The sequence below is a fragment of the Trematomus bernacchii genome, unplaced genomic scaffold, assembly GCF_902827165.1.
Source record: "Trematomus bernacchii unplaced genomic scaffold, fTreBer1.1, whole genome shotgun sequence".
NCBI classification, from domain to species: Eukaryota; Metazoa; Chordata; class Actinopteri; order Perciformes; family Nototheniidae; genus Trematomus; species Trematomus bernacchii.
Window position 1 is genome coordinate 1,782,704 of NW_022987733.1, and position 23,055 is coordinate 1,805,758.

Genomic DNA, 23,055 nt, shown 5'->3' on the forward strand with positions numbered 1-23,055 from the left:
CAGATTTTTCATGTTTCTGGTTTCACATTTCAATTACAGGACATTCAAAACTTTGGATTGAAGTACTCAACATAGCATTGATCACCTTAACAAAGAGCCTCTGATTCAAAATGATCAGCAGGAAGTTAAAGTTGTTAATGTTAAATAACTAAACTTACCCGCAGGTGGAGGATTGATGCCGGCTTTGAACACACCAGAAGCGTAGTTCACCTCCTCCTCTCCCTCCGCCATCACTACAGCCGCTCTGTTGAGCTCTCTCTGACTCGTAGACGGAGAAGTGTTGCTCTAATTAAACCTCTGGACATCGCAATAGGAGAACTGGTTGTTCCCTCTCTTCTGTTGAAGTCTATCTATCAGCCTTCAAATTAACCACTTCTGCTTTTGGTCGAGAAGTTCATTTGCATCGCTTGACGTGACTGAACATGGACCTTAGAAATAAATAGTGTGTTCTTGTTTTCTATGGAAATGTACACACACAAACACACACACACACACACACACACACACACACACACACACACACACGCACACGCACACGCACACACACACCCATATTGTGAGGAGAGTCATGGAGAACAGTAGTCAGACTGACACTGAGAAAGTATGTCATCAGGGCCCATTAAGAGGACTGAACTCTTCCTCACTTATTACTAATCACAACACGTCACCTCTGCAGGACTTCAGATCAGATTAGATTATCTTCATGTGAACAGTAGGGAGGGATTACAAATCAAATGTAATGAGTAGAAGTTGAAACACTCTGGAAACAGAGGCAGAAAAATAACCCCCTGCTGATCATGCCTAACAGAAACACTTAAATGTAAGACACAGCCAAAGGTTTTTCTTCCATGATGTCCATGTTGACTATCTGTTGGTCTTCTGTGTTATTAAAAGCATGTATCGTGTGAAAACAATGATGCCGTTCATCTTTGTATCTAGCTTTGCAAGCATGCAAATTAATATCCAGTGTCAACAACATGCTGATGATGAGTGTATGTCCAATGACAAAGAAAGCCTCAATGTTCCTGCAAACCAGTTAAACAAGTTATTGCTTTACAGGAGTAGAAACAGCATTAAAAACAATAAAATAATCAGAGCTTTGGGGAATGTGGATCTGTCAGACTTGGGTACAGCATTTGTGTTAAAAAATATAAATGTGCAAATATGAAACATACAGGTCAATATCACCTTGCAGCTGAACTGCCAATACCCCAAAACATATTCTGGTAACACTTTATATTAAGTTACACAAATTAACCATCAACTAGTTGTTAATTAACATGCATATTAGCAGTATATTAGCTCTTTATTAGTCATTATAAAACACTTATTAATGCCTTATTCTCCATGACCATATTCTACAAGTAATAAGCCATTAGTTGAGAGTTTTTCCTCAATAACCCTCTAATGAGTGCTTATTTATTGCAAGTAAGGAAGTTGGTGTACATGAGTTTTGGTCTTAATATGCTCTGCTCAATATGGGCCTAATAAGGCAGCAGTACCACAAGAATAGTCATTCTCCCATAATAACACTTAACAAGTAAGTGTCCCTCTGAAACTCTGCTGGTGCTGATGTTGACAGAGTGACTGAATATTAACCTGTTAATCACCTAGCCTGTTTTTCATGTTTCAGGCTCGAAAATGACATGCCCAAAACAAATGACTACAACTTAACTTCTAAAAGGGTTATATGAATAATTTATTTTATCAAAGCAAGGTTACATCTGTGAGTTGGATGTAGAAGTGTCAGAATCAATATAAATGTTTTTTATTTTAAAGAAAATTCAGATTTTACATAGTAAAAAACTGTAAATTATAGTGTCCGTCCAAAAATTATTTTTTACAGATAGTGAAAACTACCCTTGGATGATGGCTTAGTAGACTAAAAGCTTTAGGAATCCAAAGTACAACATATAATAAGTACCCTGTATCAAGATTGATGCAAAACAAGTGACATTTAGCCAAAACCACCCCACCTCTGAGGTGATTTGGGTGAAAATGTTTTTTTTTTCTATATCTCTGGCCCCCCTTGCTCGATTTGGATGGTTGACACACCTTTCTGACCGTTAGAGCCAATAGAATCGAAGGGGGAGGCTCCCTCTCACACACATGGTAAAAAAAAAGGCGGGGGCTTCGCGCATGCAGTTTTGCATCAGAGAGAGCCTGTACTCTAGCTCTGACATCTGGAAACGAAAAAGCAGTTTTATTGCTTATGGATTATCAGAAATAATTTCAAAGAGGGCACAGAGAACATGAACCTATGGATTAACTGCAGCATCGTTTTTTATCGTTTTAATGCCATTGAAGACCAGTTTTTTTTTTTTTTTTAACAACTTTATTTTTCAGTTTTTCACAAATACAGTATGTCCAATATTTATGACAAAAAGTTGCAAACAAATGTTAGAGGGGGGGAGAAGGACAATTTGAGGCTTACAAATATGAGAAGACTGATCAATACCTCCATAACTTCAGTGTGGTTAGCTATGAATCTTCCAAAACTTCCAAACACCTTGTCCTGGACATAGTTTCTACAGCATAAACTGTGCAACAGTACAGTAGGCCCACACAAACTGCAGAACACTGGGGCTTTGGGAACACTGATTTAATTCCCATTTAACCTGTTAAGGGGCTTTTTTCCCCCGTTTTTTTTCTCACGAAACTGTGTCTCAGGGCTTCTTAAAATGTAATAAACTATTAATGTGTCCTACTCAGAGGAAACGCATCTAACTGATGATATGAACCATGTTTACCGAAACAAAACACAAGTCTCACAAGAAGCGTCTAAATGAGCCCTGAGCGAAAAAATGCTAACGCACTCTAGGTATAAATCAATCGATATACTTATCGGATATGCACAAACAAGCTTACAAACTGAGATTCCACATATTCTAGAAATATAAGTATCATCACTGAGCGATCAGAACTCGCGACAGGGGAAGCAAATACAGACATCACACGACGTAGCTTTAGGTAGCATAACATGGAGATATGCTCACCTTTTGCAGAATAACAATTCTGATCAAAAACGAGAAAAACGCAGTTGAAGGTTAATCCATAGGTTAATCCAATGTGTCTGTCACTTTGAAAAATGATTGATGATCCATAATTCAATTTTTATGTCAAAAACGGAGTTTTCATTAGCTGCTTTGGTAACTTCCAGAGTGTATGACAACTTCCTGTTTTGTCTCCTTGGATACGAGTCCAAACAACTCACAGACAGCACCGGGCGCTCACGTAGGAGCCCTGTGACCATCATATTTGACGACGCTGATTGGCTGAAATTATGTTTTCGCGGCATAGTTTACACGTTACAGATAGCAACAGTCAGCTGCTAGTGGCTGCTGCTGCGCTGGTTGAGGGCTCCTCTCTTAGCGCCCAGACGAGAGAAGGTACACGGGCAAGGCCAGGCAGGAAACATGTGACTTATCAGTAACTTTAGACATCGTAACACAATTTTAAACGAGATTTTATTGTAGATTATACATTTTACTGATACTAATTATATAATATTTACCTTGTTCATTAAAAATAAAAATAAAAATATATATATTTTTTTAAATATATTTTTTATTTTTATTTTTATTTTTATTTTTAATATGGGAAGAGGTGGGGCGGCGCCCCTAGCGCCCCTATGGACCGGCCGCCACTGGTGACAAGGTATGTAACAACTTCAAGCCCACAACTAAGGACCCCAGAGTGTCCAGGTCAATAGTCAAAGAAAAATGCACAGTGAATCAGGTGAGGGAAAGGCCTCTAACATGGGTAATAAATAGCGACCAAGTTTTGTCGTATTTGTTAACTAAACCGCGCACTGCATATCTCAATTTTTCCAAGTCTAACCCAAGCATCACTTCCCTGATCCAGTGAATATAGGAAGGGGGATTTTTTCCTTTCCAATTTAGCAGTATGAGACGGCGGGCATGCAACGACGCATAGGCAACCGCATTTTTGTGGAGGGAGGAGAACCCTAGTCCAGTGTCAACAGTTCCAAAAATAGCTGTTTGAGGGTTAGGAGATAGTATCCTGCCAGATATTGCAGAGAGTGACCGAAACACAGAAGCCCAGAAACTGCTTAATGACGGACATGACCAGAACATATGCCCCAGGGAGACAGGGGAATAATGACACCTGGGACAGGTTGGAGCGACACTGGGAAAGATCTTAGCTAGTCTGTCGTTGGAGTAATGTAGCCGGTGTACTACCTTAAATTGGATTAATCCATGTCTAATACAGAAAGAAGAGGTGTGTATACGTGAAACAATGCTTTCCCAGGCTTCCTCTGAAATAGAATCACCAATATCTCCTTCCCATGCTTTTTTAATTTTGTCCCATGTGGGAGGGCAGTTATTCAGAATCAATGTATATATTTTGGACACAGCCCCTTTATTAAATGGATTCACATTAAGAACCGAGTGAGCTAGATCTTTAGAGGGTGGACATGGATATCCTGGAAAATGTTTTGACGCAAAAGACAGAGCCTGGAGATATCTAAAAAAGTGAGATTTTGGTATGTTGTGATCCCTACACAAGTGTGTAAAGGATGCAAAACTGTCGTCACTAAAAAAATCCTGAAAAAAGACCAAGCCACTTCTATGCCAAACAGCAAATGCCATGTCCAAACGGGATGGTGTAAAAAGGTGATTGGACATTATTGGCGAGAAACTGCATATGCTTTTCAGATTCATATGTTTCCTAAAATTGACCCCAGATCTTAATTGAGTTTTGGACCACTAAGTTTGAGTTAAACTCACTTACTTTAACATTCAATGGAAGGGGCGCAGTTAAAAATGAGATTGGGGAAATTGGGAGTGTGGACTCCAACTCCATTGTAGCCCATATTGGGCCCTCCTTGTCTGCAAATGTGGTAATCCAGTATGTGAGTTTAGCAATGTTAGCTGCCCAGTAATAAAATAGGAAATTAGGTAGACCCAAACCACCTTCAGATTTGACCCTCTCCAGATTTGCCTTCTTTGTGCGTGCAGGCTTCTTATTCCATATAAACGCAGAGATAAGGCTGTCTAGTTGGGCAAAAAAGGATTTTGGGATGAAAATCGGAATCATCTGAAACAGGTACAAATATCTGGGCAATATTGTCATTTTCACAGCGTTTATCCGCCCAGCTAGTGTGACAGGCAGCTTTGACCTATCTAGATCATTCTTGGTGCGTTCCAAGATAGATTTGTAATTGTACTTAAAAACAGTCTTAACCGAGCCTGCCATCTCAATACCCAAGTAAGTACATTTTTCATTTTCAATCCTAAAGGGCAGATGACCATAATCCTCCAGCCTTGCCAAGTCATGGAGAGGAAACAGTAAAGATTTTGACAAATTAATTGTGTAACCTGAAATGCTCCCAAATGTCTTCAGCAAGGAGAGAACATATGGCATGCTTTCTATTGGGTCTGATACTTGCAGAAGTAGGTCATCCGCATATAGAGATGTTTTATGCACTGTGCTGCCCCTGGAAACGCCCTTAATCCTATTGTCCGTTCTGATAGCAATTGCTAAGGGTTCAATTGCAATGTCGAATAAATAGGGTGACAGGCAGCATCCCTGCCTTGTTCCTCTGTAGAGCATAAAATACTCAGAAATAAGACTGTTTGTTTTAACAGCGGCTGTAGGGGCTGAATATATTGTCTTAATCCATTTACAAAAAACAGGTCCCAGTCCAAATGTTTCCAAGGCAGCAAAAAGATAGTTCCACTCGATCCTATCAAACGCCTTTTCAGCATCAAGGCTCAGGATAATTTCAGGCCGCACTGTGGATTTAGGGGACAATAATAAATTGAATAACCGCCGTACATTAAAAATGAATGTCGCCCAGAGATGAAACCTGTTTGGTCTTTATCAATAATGGTAGGAATAAAGGCTTCTAATCGCTGCGCAAGGACTTTAGTTAATATTTTATAATCACAGCAAAGAAGGCTGATTGGTCTATAGCAGGAGTATTCAACTAAAATTCAACGAGGTCCAGTTAGAGAAAATCTCCCCATGCAAAGGTCCGGAACATCAAAATGTCTAAGTTGCTTTATGAATTAGTGTGATATATATTGAATTAGCCTGTAGCTTTATCAACGTCTGCATGTCATCAACAACTGACTGCCAATCAAATAAAGAAAGTACAATTCAAAAACAACAATATGTATTGTCAATTAACATTGAACTATACAGATATACAGTAAATACTGTGGATATGTGTAATGTTCCTCTCTGGCTGCATTTAAAAATAAAATAGGAGAAAATAAATAAAATAGCTTTTGAAAATATGTGCATCTTAAAAGTGCTTAATTTTAGATCAATAAAATAAAGTGTAGCAGCAGCTTGAGTTTCCCTTTTTCTTTGTTAACCGTTTCACATCATGACCTAACAGTTTCAGCCGATTATAGAACAATATCAGTCTTTACACATCATAACAACTGAACAGTTTTAAAGTTTCTCTTCCTTTCCCTCTTATATTGCAGTCCCTCACTCACTTTTTTTTAATTCAGTGCGAGAATTGAGCTCGAGCTTGTCCTGCCAGGAGTTTAAATCTGGGCTGAAATGGTGTCAGGGCCATTCTCATACACATGCAGGTGCTCATTGGTTAGCCTCGGTTAGCCTGCCCTGAAACGATATTTAGTTTTAATTTTGATCCTGGTGGACTGATCATATTGGGCTCTGAGACTGCTTATTTTTTGTGACCTCAGTTCTGACTTGAGAGGGAATGTTTGGTCAAACACTTTGTGTTTTGTCTCATAGTGGCATTTTGGCACTTTTAATGAGCGCCACGGTCTCTGAATGAGACACACTGGCTCTGTGCTCCCAGTGGGCAGGATGAACATGAATGAGTCCACTCAGGGTTAAAAGCTCTGTTCTCACTGTCCACTTTCCTCTTCTTGGAGAGCGCCATGTGTAATTATTTGTCTCTCCCTGTCTGCTGCTAACACGCCTGTTCACTCTCCTCTCCGCTTCTCTCCCTGTATCACTAATTATTCTTTACTCACTTTCCTCTCCGCTTCTCTCTGCCGCTCTCTCATCTCTTCTTCTGTGTTTCTCTCCCTGTATCGCTCACTCGTCTCTTTCGCCCCCTGTCGGCAGCGGTTAAAATAGAATCGCCACGTCGAAATTGAAATCCCCTATTTATGTATTGATTATAGGTCCGGGTCCGTATAGGTCGGCGTCTGGGTCCGGATCCGGACCGCGGTCCGCCTGTTGCCGACCCCTGGTCTATAGGAACTACACTGTGAGGGATCCTTGTCTTTTTTCAATATCACTGAAATTGTCGCTTGAGAGAGTGTTGGTGGCAATTTACCATTAACCAGTGATTCTTCATATACCGATTTTAAAACCGGCACAAGTTTTGAGGAGTATTCCTTATAAAACTCGATGGGAAACCCATCCGGGCCTGGTGCCTTCCCTGTACTAGACAGTCTGATTGCGTTTTCTATTTCTCCAACCGTTAATGGCTGTTCCAAGGAGCACTGGGAGTCTGGTGAAAGTTTTGGGATATGTAAGGAATCCAGAAACGACTGAATTCCAGACGAGTTAACATCTACCTCTGATTGATATAAAGTAGAATAGTATTTCTTAAACTGGTCATTAATTATTTGGGGATTATGCGAAGCCGAATCGGCGCCTGTATTGATCCTTGGGATCGTCTGTCCAGCCGCCTGCTGCTTAAGCTGAAGTGCAAGGAGTCTTCCTGCTCTGTCCCCATGTTCATAGTAAACCTGTTTAGTTTTTAAAATATTTTTTTCAGCTCTCCACGTCGAAAGTGTGTTAAATTCAGATTGAAGCAGTACTTTTTCTTTAAAAAGATCTGCCGTGGGCAAGAGAGCATACCGTTTATCAACATCTGCAATGCTGTGTGTCAGTTCTTTAAGTTTCTTAGATCGCTCTTTGTTTTGATGTGCAGTGTATGAAATAGCCTGTCCCCTGATGTAAGCGTTTAGGGATTCCCATAGAACACTCCTCGAAATATCCTTGGTGTCATTAATTTCTAGAAAAAAGTCAATCTGGTCACTGAGGTAAGTTTTAAAGTGTTCATATGAAAGCAAATGGGGGTCTAGACGCCAGGTGCGTTGGGGTGCTATATTACCAGGAAACATCATATCCATTTGTACTGGACCATGGTCTGATAACACAATGCTGTGGTACTGGCTCCTGGGGATTAAGGGAAGTAATTGGTCATCTACAATGAAATAATCAATCCTGGAATAGCTATGGTGGACAGGGGAGAAAAACGAAAATTGTTTAGTATTAGGATGTTTTGCCCGCCACGGGTCAGATAGGCCACAGGAGCGCAGGAAGGAGTTTATAGCTATCGCAGATGTTGACAGGGTACTATTAGGTCTAGGGTTGGATCTGTCAAGGTGGGCATGGAGAACGCAGTTAAAATCACCACCCAATACCAATTTATAGGTATTGAGGTCAGGGAGAGCTGAAAATAAGTTTATGAAAAACTGTGAGTCATCCCAATTCGGTCCATAGATGTTAGCCAATATTAAAGGAGTATTAAACAACCTCCCAACTGCAACAATATATCTACCGTTGGGATCAGATATTATTTCAGAGAGTTCAAAAGGTATCCCCTTTCTAATTAAAATTGCTGTGCCCCTGGTTTTGTAATCAAAACGTGAATGATACACTTGTCCAATCCAACTGCATCTTAGTCTCTTTTGGGAGTTAATATTCAGATGTGTTTCCTGCAGAAACATCACATCCGGCTTCAATGATTTTAAATGGGCAAATATTTGACTCTGTTTCACCATGTTATTTAGGCCTTTGACATTCCAGCTGATGAAAGAGAATGCACCTTGTTGTTTGTCTACAGCATCAGGAGCCATAACTCTGCCACTGGATACATGGTCTGGACTTGAAAGCTGGCAAAATCTGAACACATATGTGCAATCTTGGGTTAAGGCATGAAACAATAGAAAAACAAAAAAATACCATAAAACAGACAAAAGCTAAAAAAGTAACAAATAAACTCTTACCATCCTGGATCCCTGGGCTGGTCTTCTTAAAACCTGAGACTGCCCTACAAACACTCATCCTACTCTTAGGCATAACACGTCAAGACTAGCCTAAACTCTCAACTGAACTGTGCAAGGGCAGAACAATATGAATTTAAATGAAACATGGCCCCTCTCATAGCACCGACATTGCTGCACTTATGTGGTCATAACTTAAAACAGCCTTAAATACCTACAGTTGGGAGATACAAACAGCTATAACTTAAGAAAATCTGCATTGTTGTCATTTCCCTGACTCATCATTGTCCATAGTCCACACATAAAGCGCAACCAACTGTAGTGTAATTAACAGTCAAACATTTAGTCACTGTGACACAAGCTGTGACATTATCCTGCAGCTCCAACAGTACATGTCATGGCCCCAATATTGATTATCACTCTCCCTCCGGGTCCCGCGGGTGCAAATCCGTCTCAATGTAGTGCCTTGCCTTGGTTGGGTCTTCAAATGACTTTTGCTCACCAGCTGAGGTTGTGATTTTAAGTGTGGCTGGATACACAAGACCATACTTCACACCAGGGCATCTGCGCAGCAGCCCCCGGACCTCAGTAAAGGCCGCCCTCCTTTTCCTCACCGAGAGCATGTAGTCCGGGTAGATGTAGAAACGCTTGCCGTTGTGGAAGATGGGCCCCACTCCCATGGCTTTCCGTATAATATCTGCTTTCTCCTGAAAGTAGTGGAATTTAATGATGATCGGCCTCGGGGCATCCCCATCAGCTGGTTTCGGCTGTAAGCCCCTATGTGCACGGTCAAGCGTCGGTGTGTAGTCCAGGCTCAGAGCATCCTGCAGTAGTTGAGCTATGGCTTTCTCTGGTCGAATATTTCCAGTCCCTTCCGCCACACCGATTAGTCGACAATTATCTCTCCGTTGTCGAGACTCTAGATCTTCGGTTTTGTCCACCAACCTGTTTACTTGTGAGGACAGCGTAGGAACTTTAGCCTCGAGTTCAACTACCCGGTTAGCATAGCAATTAGCCCCCTCCTCAAGGTCTTCAATGCGCGTTACGAAAGTTGCGTTCTCCTTCTTAACATCTTCAACAACCTTAGCAAACTCTGTGCGCACATTGCAGATTTCTGATCTTAAGTCCCTCGACAAGTTGTCTATTTTGGTGTGCAATTCACCTACAGCCGCCGTCACCGTTGAGTCGATCTTAGTTAGCACACACTGCTCAGTCTGCTTTAGGGCGACCATGATTGTCTGTGTATCCGACAGCAGCTCCGCCGACCCGGCCGTGACTTTCTCAGGCGAGTCCGTGGCGTTTGGGCCTGGCTTCGATCTTTGGCTCTTCGGCATTTTTTGAGAGTTTTATGTACAACCAATTCAAAACACGGTCACTTTTAGATAGCTGAACACTTTAGAGACACATTTGCCCCACGGGAGCGAGAAAAGAGGCGAAAATAACTGTTTAAATGTTCTTTCCAAGCAGAGCTCAGAAAACTGCGTCCTCACATGTCGCTGCTCCCCGAAGACCAGTTTTGACCAAGGTAAGCCATGTTAGCGTTTCTAGTTACTTAGCTCCACATGTTATGATGTAGGCTTTCGTTTATAGCGTCGCAAATGTTTATCATTGATTGTTGAGGAGGGCACCACTAGATTCAGTGTCTCCAGGACACCAAAAACGAGTGGTTGGCTGTGCATCAAGGATAAGTAATAATGGAGTTAGAGTGAGTTTAAGTGCCGTTTTATTGTGGGTTTTTAAATTAAAAAGATCAGTTAGCTGAGTTTCTTCCCGTTACATGGATATAAAACATTCATAGTTTTATTAAATATTAAGATTCCTTAGACGTTGTTTCCTGCAAATGACGCGTTTATCCGCCCGGTACCGGGGGGGGCCGTGCGTAACAGGTTAAGGCCTTATCTCCTTCTATCTTATTTTCATCCAAATGGTCGCACCATGAATAAGATTGTTTCTCCAGACTTGATTAAAGCACTGATGTATTCAAGGAAAAGACAAAAACAACAATGTGTGGCAGCACATTTATTCATGGTGACAACAGAGTAAAACAAGACATTGCTCATAGACAAAAATACAGATAGATACAAATCATCCATAAAGTGTGCGTCATCAGAATAGTATCAGGGACAGTTTCATCCCACTGGCCATAAGACTATTAAACACCTGAGCTTGCACTATTTTTATTTGTATTGTTGTTTTTTATATGTAATTCTTATGTCTTGTTAATTGCACTGTTAAGGAACCTGCGATCACATTTTTTATACATTACATAATTACACCGTAGTTTCTAAATGTCATGACAATAAACCTTTGAATCTTGAATCTTGGAAATGATTATTTAACAGACTCTGGAACATTGTATTGAGAACAAGTGATGCAGCGCCCTCTGTTGGCCGGTAGAAGCAATCAAATAAAATGGTCCATAATCTTTACAATAATCTGCTGAGTTTAAGCGTTGCATCTCTAACACAATAGAATAACATTATTCACACAAAACAGTATAACTATTTTAACCATCCATATCTAATAAAAACACCATACACATTTTAAAGAAAGAAATATTTGCATTAATTTAGCAAGCTCCATAGGAATTAAGTCAAACTAAAAGTACATCGAGTTTAAAATAATCCACATTACGAGTTTGTGAAACGTTTCTGGAATTACTGTTTTTATACTTTTTTTGTTTTATATTTTGTTTGGAAATTGTTTTTATTAACAAATAATTCATATTTTTTTCAAAGAGTTTCCAGTAACCTTCTTAGAATGACTGCTTTGTTTAAACAGACAGAGGCTTCTTCTTGCAGATCCATCGTTGTTTCTCATCACAGCTCGCTGAGTACCAGTAGCTGCTGCCCTTGCCCCTGTACCAGTATCTGCCCTTGTAGTTTCTGTTGTAAAACACTGCACAGTGACCGTCAACAGGATCTGGTATCCAGGAGCTGAGGAGAGAACATGATGTTTAGATAAAGACTGATAGATGTTATTATTCATAGTGTTTAGTAATGTGTCTCTTACCTATCAGTCAGATTACTTCCATCCACCCACTCCCATTTCTTATTTACAACTCTCAGACCAATCCAGAATCCATTAGATCCAAAGCTTTTTTCATTGATTGCTTCCTGGAAAACAGAGAGAGTTGTCAGATATTTAAACATTAAACTGTACTAAACACATAATGACTTAAAGACCCAAAGTGTGTTCAAACCTACACAAAACACATTTCTTTTCTTAATTGCGTCATATTAATAGACTTACCTTTTCAGCAGGATTATGTGCAACAGCCAAATCTGAATTCTTTCCTTTGCAGTCTTCTCGAGCTTCTTCCCAGGTTTTTCGATTAGGAGGCTGAGGGTTATTATACGCATAGCAGCTGAGACCAGTGAGTCCCCAGCCCTTCTGACAAGCTTGACACTTTTTATCTGAAACAACAGAGTCCAAACAATCAACAACATGACTGCCTTTTGAAAATATTGTAATTATGACCTAATATATAGGATCTGAACATACTGGTATTTCCTAAGCAGTAGGAATCGATGCTCCACTGAGCTCGACTGACGTTGAGCTCATTCCAGTTTGTTGTCATGTTTTGTATTTGCTGTTTCAAGTTCTTCTTCTCAGTCTCCAGCTCCTGGTTTCGTGTGTTCAGCTCCTGGACTCCTGCAGACAGGTTTTTGTTGTTGCTCTCTGAGACAGTATAGGCTTGTGTCAGGTTGCCCAACTGGTCCGCCAGATTCTTGTTGTCCGTCGTCAAGTTTGCATTTTCGAAGCTGAGTTTTGTGTTGTTTGCCCGTAGAGTTGAGTTTTCTTTAAACCGGTTTGGATCACTCTCATGGCTTAATGTAGCAACTGCAAAATGAGAAATTAGCTTCTTTTATAATCAAGGTAATATTGCAATTAGTTTTTTTGTCAATTTGCCTCTTTTGGAAGCTTTTTCCTGTCAGTCTCACGTTAAGTTTTCCGGTCTTTAGACTCAAACTAAAAATGTCTCGGTCCGTCTCAAAGTGTTCTGACTTCTCAAATTCTCATTAATATTTCACATTGCCTGAAACTGCTTGTCACTGTGGTTTGAAGTCAACATTACTAAGAAAGGAGTGAAATGGGGAAGTCTTCAAGCCACACATTTTGTGAAATAGCGAGCGCTGGTGGGTAGTGAGTGTGAGATAAACTCAGAACTTCACAGAGACTCAGTAACATGAAAGACACATGACATTTGTTAATAGATTGGCATTAGATAGACTTTCATTGTCATTTGGGACTGATCATGTGATTTGTTAAGAATAAGAGAAATATAGAATATGACTCGACTTATATTTTAATTATTTGTATTCATACTTGTCTGTATTTCCCACTAATGGTGCCTGCAGGTAATGGTGACAGTATAGGAAAGTCTCAAACAAATGAATGTATTCATCCACATGAACGGCTTCTTGATTGATAATTTTGCTTCATTTGGGAAAACAAGCACAATGCATTAATGGATGCTACCTCCATGTTGGCCTTCAAAAATACGTCATCATTGCACCACTCCGTAAGACGCTCATAATAATACTTTCTACACCGTTATACTGTGGCATGTACATGACTGATATCAAATGGTATAAACAGATAAAACGGCTGCTAATATTCTTTAAAGTTTGTCTTATGTCTAAGTGTGAGATAATGCACTTCCTGTTTTGTGTACTTACGGAAGACGCAGACTCCGATGATGCCACCCAGCAGAATGACACAAAGAATCCCCAAACAACAAGCCAAGTGCTGAAACCGCCGATGTCCTGCTGAGTCTAAACAACACAAATTAATCACATTAACTGTCCAAATGAAGATTGGTACCTTTCAAAGTTACAGTCTCCTTAGTACAGATATTGTGACACTTTTCAACTAGGACAGTATACAGTATGGTAAATGCAGATGGATCTTTTTTTTTTATGAGTAAAAGGTAAAAGACAGGAAAGGATACCACTAACTCAGATGCTTGAACCTTATATTAGTCAGTCAAACTTTGGAATACAGTTCAGAACAAAGGAGTACATTTGGTCCCCTATCACTTACATTGTATGAGAAATGGCCTAAATAAACAAAAGGAGTGATATGGACATATGGATATGGACTTAAAGAGTTGTGAACCCATTGTGTTTTGAGAAACTGCTTTATGTACTTTGCTAAAAGTGTTCCAGTGAGAGTTACGGTAGGTCTTGAGTATTAGTCACTAACATTATTGCAGTACAACACAAAAGTTCAATCTCTAAATAACCGTTCGCAATAGATTTCCTAAAAACGAACCTCATAATTAGTCTGAGTCATTCACAGTTAACACGTTAATAACGTTGCAGATAAAAAAAAACAAGCAATAAAACCACTTTATAAAGTTTAGTAAAAGGCAGTGGTAGAATGTTGCTGAATACATTTAATCATACTGTACTTAATTTGAGGTACTTTACTTTACTTGAGTATTTTCTTTTCATGCCACTGTATGATTTAACTCAACTACAATTCAAAGGTATCATATATCTTACTCCACTACATTTATAGTAAGTTAATAATTCAGATGCATTATTATTTTCAATTTAATTGAATTAGAACCGTTTTTTGGGTGTTTTTCTTTAATTTCTAACTTCTGTGTCGTGTACATTGATTACTTTAAGTACAGTTTGCTTTTTATACTTACTTACTTTTACTCAAGTAATATTTTCAATGCTGTACTTCTACTTGTAAAGGATAATTTTACCGCATGGTATCAGTAGTTTTACTAAAGGACCTGAATACTCTGGTAAAAGGTCTTGGTTTGGCTTAAAATAAGTACTTTTTTGTAACTTAAAACAAGTCAACAATGATTTGACATGAAGACTTGTGCGTACTATGATTATAACCTATTTTAGATATGTCAAAAACAAACGGGAGAAAAGACAGTGCAGCTGTTGTTACGAACTCAGACACTTAGGATGTAGGACCCAATTGCACGACCCGGGAGACAGAGGTAAAGTATTAGTAAGATACTTTATTTTCCAAAATACAGCAATGAACAACAAAAAAGGTAACTATCAAATCTCTAACCGAGATGACAAAAATAGAGGAACAAAATGAAAGCGCTCACGTAGTGAGGAATCAAACTTTACAAGAGTACAAAGAGCATAGACCTGACCATAGCAAGAGACAATACGAACTGACAAAGAACACTTGGGAGACAGGGGAATATAAGCACAGGGTAACTAGACACAGGTGGGACCAATCCGGGGCGGGGCTGACATTGATGAGCACAGGAGACACAGGTGAAAATAATCAGGAAGCCTGGAATGAGAGAAAGCAAACGTAAATAACATGCATCTCTCTAGCATTTCTGTCGGTGCACAACAGTACCCCCCCCTCTAGGGCCAACTCCTGATGGCCCAGGCTGATTGTAAAAATCGTGGATAAGCGTCTTGTCTACGATAAATGACGCAGCTACCCAGCTTCTAGCCTCAGGACCGTAACCCTTCCAGTCTACCAGGAATTGCTTCCCCCTCCCCCTATTACGGACCTCCAGTAGCTTATGGACCTTGTAAACCTCACCCCCTTCAAAGAACTCGGGCGGTGGAGGGGGCTTGGAGGCGGGAACAAGTGTGCTCTCGCACACCGGCTTGATTTTACTGACGTGAAACGTCGGATGTACTCTCATAGTTCTGGGGAGTTGCAAGCGTACAGACACCGGGTTGATGACTCTGGACACCGGGAAAGGACCCACAAATGTCGGAGCCAGTTTCTTTGAGGCGACATGGAGTGGTAAGTCCTTAGTGGAAAGCCAAACATTTTGGCCTGGTCTGTAGGAGGGAGCGACCCTGCGATGGACGTCTGCAACAGCCTTCATCCGAGCTGAACTTCGGAGAAGAGCCTGGCGAGCACCAGCCCAAACTCGTCGACAACGTCTGATCATGGCATGAGCCGATGGAACCCTCACCTCTTCCTCGTTGTTAGGGAAAAATGGAGGCTGGAAACCATTGACACAATGGAATGGAGAGAGACCTGTGGCTGCCGTAGGAAGAGTATTGTGGGCAAACTCGACCCATGTGAGGTGGTCACTCCAGGTAGTCTGGTTCCGGGAGACGAGACAACGTAGCGTAGTCTCTAGTTCCTGGTTCAGACGCTCCGACTGTCCATTTGACTGAGGATGATATCCTGATGACAAGCTGACGGTGGCACCTATGAGTCGACAAAACTCCTTCCAGAAAACGGAAATGAATTGTGGACCCCTGTCGGAAACAATGTCATCAGGGAATCCATGGATCCTGAATATGTGATTCATCATGACCTCTGCGGTGACTTTGGCAGAGGGAAGCTTGGTCAATGGGATGAAGTGAGCCATCTTTGAAAATCGATCCACCACTGTTAGGACCGTAGTCTTGCCTCTGGATGAAGGAAATCCTGTCACAAAATCCATTGAAATGTGTGACCAAGGACGTTGGGGAATCGGCAGGGGCTGGAGCAAGCCCATCTTGACTTGTGATGAGGTCTTATTACACGCACACACCGGACAAGCCGCTACGTACTCTGCCACATCTTTCTTCATGGCTGGCCACCAGAAACGTTGTTGTATCCTGAACATTGTCCTCGTTACCCCCGGATGGCACGAAAGCACAGATGAGTGAGCCCAGTGGATGACCTTGGAGTGAAGAGCCTCAGGAACAAACAGCAGATTGTTGGGACACTCGCTAGGTGCTGGATTCTTGACATTCGCCTTTTTTACGTCCGACTCCACTTGCCAGGAAAAGGCACCGATCACACGGTTAAGTGGAAGGATGGTCTTGGGCTCTACCGCAAGTGGTTCCGGATCATAAAGACGAGACAAAGCATCGGGTTTTTGATTCTGAGACCCGGGACGAAAAGAGAGGGTGAAATTGAACCTACTAAAGAATAGTGTCCACCTGGCCTGACGGGAGTTGAGACGCTTAGCCTTTCTTATATATTCCAGATTCTTGTGATCTGTCCAGACTAAAAACGGCTGCTCTGCACCCTCTAACCAGTGTCTCCATTCCTCGAGGGCAGCTTTTACAGCTAACAGTTCCTTGTTCCCCACGTCGTAATTCCGCTCTGCCGTTGTCAGTTTCCGCGACAGGTAAGCACATGGATGCATCTTGTTGTCTTCTGCAGAACGTTGAGACAGTACTCCTCCAATTCCCTCATTGGAAGCATCAACCTCGACCATAAACTGGCGCTGGGGATCTGGAATGGTGAGTATGGGGGCTGATGTGAATCTCTCTCTGAGACGTTGGAAAGCGAAGTCCGCCTGGGGAGTCCACTTGAAAGGAACCTTAGGAGAAGTCAGAACATGTAGAGGGGCAGCAACAGAACTGAAATTCCTAATAAACTTCCTATAGAAGTTAGCAAACCCTAGAAACTGTTGGACCTTCTTCCTGGAGTCTGGTGTAGGCCACTGGGATACTGCACTGATTTTAGCCAGATCCATTTGCATATGATTAGGTGAGATTATGTATCCTAAGAAGGATACCTCTTTTGTGTGGAACTCACACTTCTCTGCCTTGACATATAACTGATTCTCTAGCAGTTTCTGCAAAACCTGACGGACATGGTTAACATGAGACTTAGTGTCTGGGGAGAAAATCAGAATATCATCCAGATACACAAACACTGAAATATTCAAAAATTCCCGTAAAACCTCATTCACAAGAGCTTGAAACACAGCCGGTGCATTGCATAGTCCAAAGGGCATTACTAGATACTCATAGTGACCACTCTGAGTGTTGAATCCTGTCTTCCACTCATCCCCTTTTCTTATTCTAACCAAGTGATATGCATTTCTTAAATCTAACTTGGTGAATATTTTGGCAGTTTGAAGTAGTTCAAAGGCAGATGTCATGAGTGGCAGAGGATAGCGGTTCTTCACCGTAATGTCATTTAGTGGACTGTAGTCTATGCAAGGTCTCAGAGACCCGTCTTTCTTTCCCAAAGAAGAAAAATCCCGCTCCGGCTGGAGAAGATGAAGGACGGATAATTCCTGATTTGAGTGAAGAGGAAATGTATTCGTCCATTGCTGCTCTCTCAGGTCTCGAAATCGAATAAAGTTTCCCCTTGGGAATGGGGGCTCCCGGTAAGAGATCAATGGGACAGTCAAAATCTCGGTGAGGAGGTAGCGACATGGCTTTGGATTTGTTAAAGGCTTCCTTTAAATCATGGTAACAGGAAGGTACCTTCTGTAGATCAGGATAGTCGGGGTGATCTATAATGATTTTACGAGAGTCTGTTGGTGCATTAACAGGTTGTGAAAGTTTACACCTGCCCATACAATCCTCTCCCCATTCCTTAATTTTCCCTGAACGCCAGTCAATGTGAGGATTGTGGATCTTTAGCCATGGAAACCCCAAAATAATCGGGTGCTGAGCCGACTCAAAAATATGGAATTGCATGCTCTCGGTATGGTCCTTATTCACAGTAATCTGAATGGGCTCAGTGCAATGGGTGACTGTGAACAACAAGCGGCCGTCTAAGGCACTGGCATTAATAGGATGAGATAGCGGAACAGTCTTTATTTCTAGCTGATTTACTACGCCCCAGTCCATAAGACTTTCGTCAGCCCCTGAGTCTATTAACACACCCTGGTCAATGGTTTGATTGTTAATACAAATGTTTACCTGCGTAACAGGTCGAGGAGGAAAGTCTGCGGGAAACTTGCTCACCAGCGCCCTCCTTTTGACTGGTGAGCACGATCTTTTCCCGGGCATGAAGCGAGTTGATGATCCGACTGGCCGCAGTAGAAACAACAACCCTCCCGTAGACGGCGCTGCCTCTCCTCCAGAGAAAGCCTGGTTCTTCCCAGCTGCATGGGTTCCCCGGAGTCATTCGGAAGTGTAATCCTCTGACGGTGTGGTAACATGGGCTGGACATCCTCGGCTGGCGGCGCGACCCACCAAGATGCATTCTGGGAGCTGGGAATAACGTCTCGGTTGCGTCGACGCTCCCTCTCTCTTTCCCGAAGACGGTTATCGATCCGGATGGCCACGGCGATGAGAGATTCCAGATCCCAGGGTGTCTCCAGTGGAGCCAGCTGGTCTTTTATCGGTTCCGAAAGTCCCGTCATGAAGGCGTCACGAAGAGCCGGAACATTCCATCCGCTGTCCGCTGCTGCTGTGCGAAACTCGATGGCGTAATCAACCACCTGGCGGTTGAGCTGGCGTATATGAAAAAGTTTTCTGCTGGCCTCTGTAGCAGGCGTTGAGTGGTCAAAAATACGACTCATAGTCTCTATGAAATCGGTCAATGAGTAACATAGTTCAGTTTCTCTTGACCATTCTGCAGTAGCCCAGGCTGCAGCTCTTCCCGTTAAATGAGACACAATAAACGCCACTTTACCATGGTCCGATGAAAAGGCTCCTGGGTTGTGTGGAAAATGCAGATCGCACTGTACCAAAAAGGCTCTGCAATTAGAAGAATCTCCGGAAAATCTCTCCGGAAGAGCCAGCCGTAAAGGGGAAGAAACAGCCTGACTTGGGAAATCAGCTGGAGCATTGACAGGCAACCTCTCAGTTGTGGATGACGTCACCGGAGGAGCAGTCTGTTGGTGAGTGAAAAAATGATTCATTTGGACAGCCAGTTGTTGCATCTGTGTGGATAATGCTTCCTGAATCCCGGCCTGGCGTCCTCTTAGTTCTTGCATTTCCTGGTTGACTAGGCCCAGCTGTTCCTCGTGATGAAAGATCTTCACGCCCTGTGCTGACAGCGCTGCGTGAAGCGTTCTTGGGTCGGCTGGGTCCATAATGGTCAGTTCGTTCTGTTACGAACTCAGACACTTAGGATGTAGGACCCAATTGCACGACCCGGGAGACAGAGGTAAAGTATTAGTAAGATACTTTATTTTCCAAAATACAGCAATGAACAACAAAAAAGGTAACTATCAAATCTCTAACCGAGATGACAAAAATAGAGGAACAAAATGAAAGCGCTCACGTAGTGAGGAATCAAACTTTACAAGAGTACAAAGAGCATAGACCTGACCATAGCAAGAGACAATACGAACTGACAAAGAACACTTGGGAGACAGGGGAATATAAGCACAGGGTAACTAGACACAGGTGGGACCAATCCGGGGCGGGGCTGACATTGATGAGCACAGGAGACACAGGTGAAAATAATCAGGAAGCCTGGAATGAGAGAAAGCAAACGTAAATAACATGCATCTCTCTAGCATTTCTGTCGGTGCACAACAGCTGTCCACCATCATTTTTTCATAAGACCAGGATGCCCCGCCCGCAAGACATTTGTCACACTGCACACTCCCAATACTTTACGGCTTTGTTAGAGTGCTAGGATTACTGACAAAGCACCTACAGATATAAACTTTAGTAGTTCCTGTGAACTTGTTTTAATGATAGTTATAATGGTAAAGTAGTGTAGTAGTGGTAGTAGTGGTAGCAGTAGCACTCCCAGTTGCAGTAACACCTGAATGATTTTTTTAATACAACTTACCCTCGTTCTTTGTTTCTTTCTGCACCTTCACCTCACCGTACACAGTTTCCTCCCCTCTTTTTGCTGGAAGGTCAAAGGAAATGCTCAGGGTTTTTTTTTGTGAATAAATGACAAGGACTTTTAACCTGTTAAGCCCTGAGCCTGTTTTTCAGGTCTCAGGCTCGAAAATGACATTCCCAGAGATGACCATATCTTCCCTTCTAAAAGGGTTAAATTAATAATCTTTTTTCTCAAAGTAATGATAAACCTGTGAGTTGGATGTAGAAAAGTCAGAATCAATATAGATGTTTTTTATTTTTAAGAAAATTCAGATTGAACAGAGTAAAAAACTGTAAATTATAGTGTCCGTCCAAAAATTATTTTTTACTTATAGTGAAAATTACCCTTGGATGATGGGTTAGTAGACTAAAAGCTTTAGGAATCCAAAGTACAACATATAATAAGTACCCTGTATCAAGATTGATGCAAAACAATAGAGATGGGCGAGTCCTGATTCATCCGGATCATTAACCCGGATCCTAGAAATGAGCTGGTCGTGACGAGTCTCCCCTCTCCATTAACCCGAGTCCTTTGAGTCCCACACTTGGTCTGACGTACAAATTAAAACTATAAATTGCGTCACTCGCTACTCTCTTTATAACATGTGAAATCACATTACAACGTACCCCAGTCCATCTGCCTACCCTTTAGCAAATAGGATAGCTGCCGGCCAGAAGTTATCGTTTGGCTCAGGGGAGGGGGACGCGGATCAGTGAAACTTCCTGCAGACTCGTGGGGACTCAGAGGAGCCGACGGCTCCTAACCGTAATAGCATAGCAGATCCAGAGATCCATACTAGTCATGTGCACGAGCATAGCCCCTCCTCCAGCACCCGGCTCCCGCGGCTATATTATGCACAAGTCAACAGCAGACTCAGAGATTCGCAAATCCTGACTCACTGTGCAAAACATAGCAGGCTCGTGCGGACTCAGAGCCGGGATCCGTGAATCCAGGTCAATGATCGAGAGAGACCAGTAGCCTACGAGTTAGTCAGCGGAACTTCACAGACTCAGATTCGCAAATCCTGACTCACTTTGCAAAACACAGCAGACTCGTGCGAACTCAGAGCCGTAGCCATATAGCAGCAGATCCAGAGATCCAGCAGACTCGTCCTCATGCACGAGTCAACAGCAGACTCAGATTTGCCAAATCGCAAAATAACCCTTTTTTTTGTGATCAACATTTTTTATTAAAGCAAAATACACTGTGTAGCGGAGGTTAATATAACGTCAGTTTAATATGCTCGTGAAATGCAACAACTTTTCGGTTTCACCGATAGGATTTCTACGGTCTTGGTGATGCTGACTCATATGACTCAAATGACTCGTATGATCCGGATCTCTTCAATGACTGACTCAGAAGACCCTGAGTCCGTAAAAGGATCCGGATTTGCCATCTCTACAAAACAAGTGACATTTGACCTTTTTAGAAAGATTTAGCAAAGAAAAAACACTTCTGGGGTCATTTGGGTGGATTTTCCATATCTCTGGCCCCCCTTGGTCAACACACTCTCACTCCATAAACGTCCAGGAGCGACGCTTGGTCAGGGTCCCGAGGCGTGCAGTTGGGACGCTCCTAGGCTCCTTCAGCTTCATAAACAGACGCAAAGAGCTTTCAACTGATTGCAATGTATTCCCATCGGCGGCGGTATTTGACGCTTAAGGAAGCACGGCATTCGTTTGTGTCGGAGGCTGTTAAAGGCAATGTGAGCGTCCATTCCCATTGGATAACGGAGAATTGTACACCCGGAAGTAAGTATTCCCCTTATGGAGCGTCCACACAGCAGCGTTAAAAAAATCTTCTAACGCTTCTGCCCATTCACTTTGAATGGGGTGACGTCACTTTGCCTCACTTTTCGCCGAACTGCATTGTGGGAAGCAGAGCGGAGATTTTCAGGATTTTCAGGATTCAAAGTTGAGCAATGTTCAACTTTTGAAGCTGAGGTGGAAGCGTCAGTCAATCAAATCCCGTTTATGCAAATCTGACAGTTCAAGCGCTAGCCAATCAAACCGCGTGTAAGCTGGGAGTGGCATACCGCAGTTCATTTCCTCATATTCCAAAAAATGGAGGAGAAATTAGCAGTAGGGAATCACCCGGTGCTTTATGACCAGTCCCTATTTACCTACCGGGATACAAACCGGAGGAGCCAGGCATGGAGGGAGGTGGCAGAGACAGTCGTAGGTTTTCGCCTGTTTGGGGAGTTTATATCCAGTTTACTTCGGGCTTTTTTGCTTTGTATGTCGGGGGCGGGAGATTCATGTGATTGGTTGTTGGTCGCGTTGCTCGCAAAAAATCCCCAAGCTTCAGATACGCCCACCTCCAAGATTTTTTTAACGCTGCTGTGTGGACGCTCCGTTACTGTCGATTGATTTGACAGTGATATCTCCACTACTCATTAACTCAAAAACACCAGATTATCCTTGTTAATTAAACGACATTGATAGGTTTTAGTGTGTGTACAATGCTTTTGTCACCTTTTCCCCTTCAATTCTGAGAAACAAGTAGTTTTCTATGAGTTTTGGATGACCGAAGACATTACATTACCCACAATCCTCTGTAGCAACCATAGACTGTATATTGCAACAGGCAACAGCTT

The 23,055-nt window shown here is 42.2% G+C and overlaps 1 protein-coding gene across 5 annotated transcripts in view; it reads right to left on the reverse strand.

The window, feature by feature from the left end:
* LOC117494872 (killer cell lectin-like receptor subfamily B member 1B allele B) overlaps positions 1 to 23,055 on the reverse strand; it is an 88,452-nt gene that overhangs the window by 13,561 nt on the left and 51,836 nt on the right. For 2 of the 5 annotated variants that reach the window (XM_034145872.1, XM_034145870.1), the window contains 6 exons: positions 20,421 to 20,483; positions 13,655 to 13,750; positions 12,477 to 12,815; positions 12,225 to 12,388; positions 11,985 to 12,088; positions 10,996 to 11,908 (listed from right to left, as the gene is read on the reverse strand). In XM_034145872.1, coding sequence (XP_034001763.1) covers positions 11,746 to 11,908; positions 11,985 to 12,088; positions 12,225 to 12,388; positions 12,477 to 12,815; positions 13,655 to 13,750; positions 20,421 to 20,483 — 929 coding nt within the window. In that variant the 3' untranslated portion in view covers positions 10,996 to 11,745. Of the gene's footprint in view, positions 1 to 10,995; positions 11,909 to 11,984; positions 12,089 to 12,224; positions 12,389 to 12,476; positions 12,816 to 13,654; positions 13,751 to 20,420; positions 20,484 to 23,055 lie in introns of those variants that run through there. The other 3 variants (XM_034145871.1, XM_034145876.1, XM_034145877.1) reach the window with 3 other exon arrangements.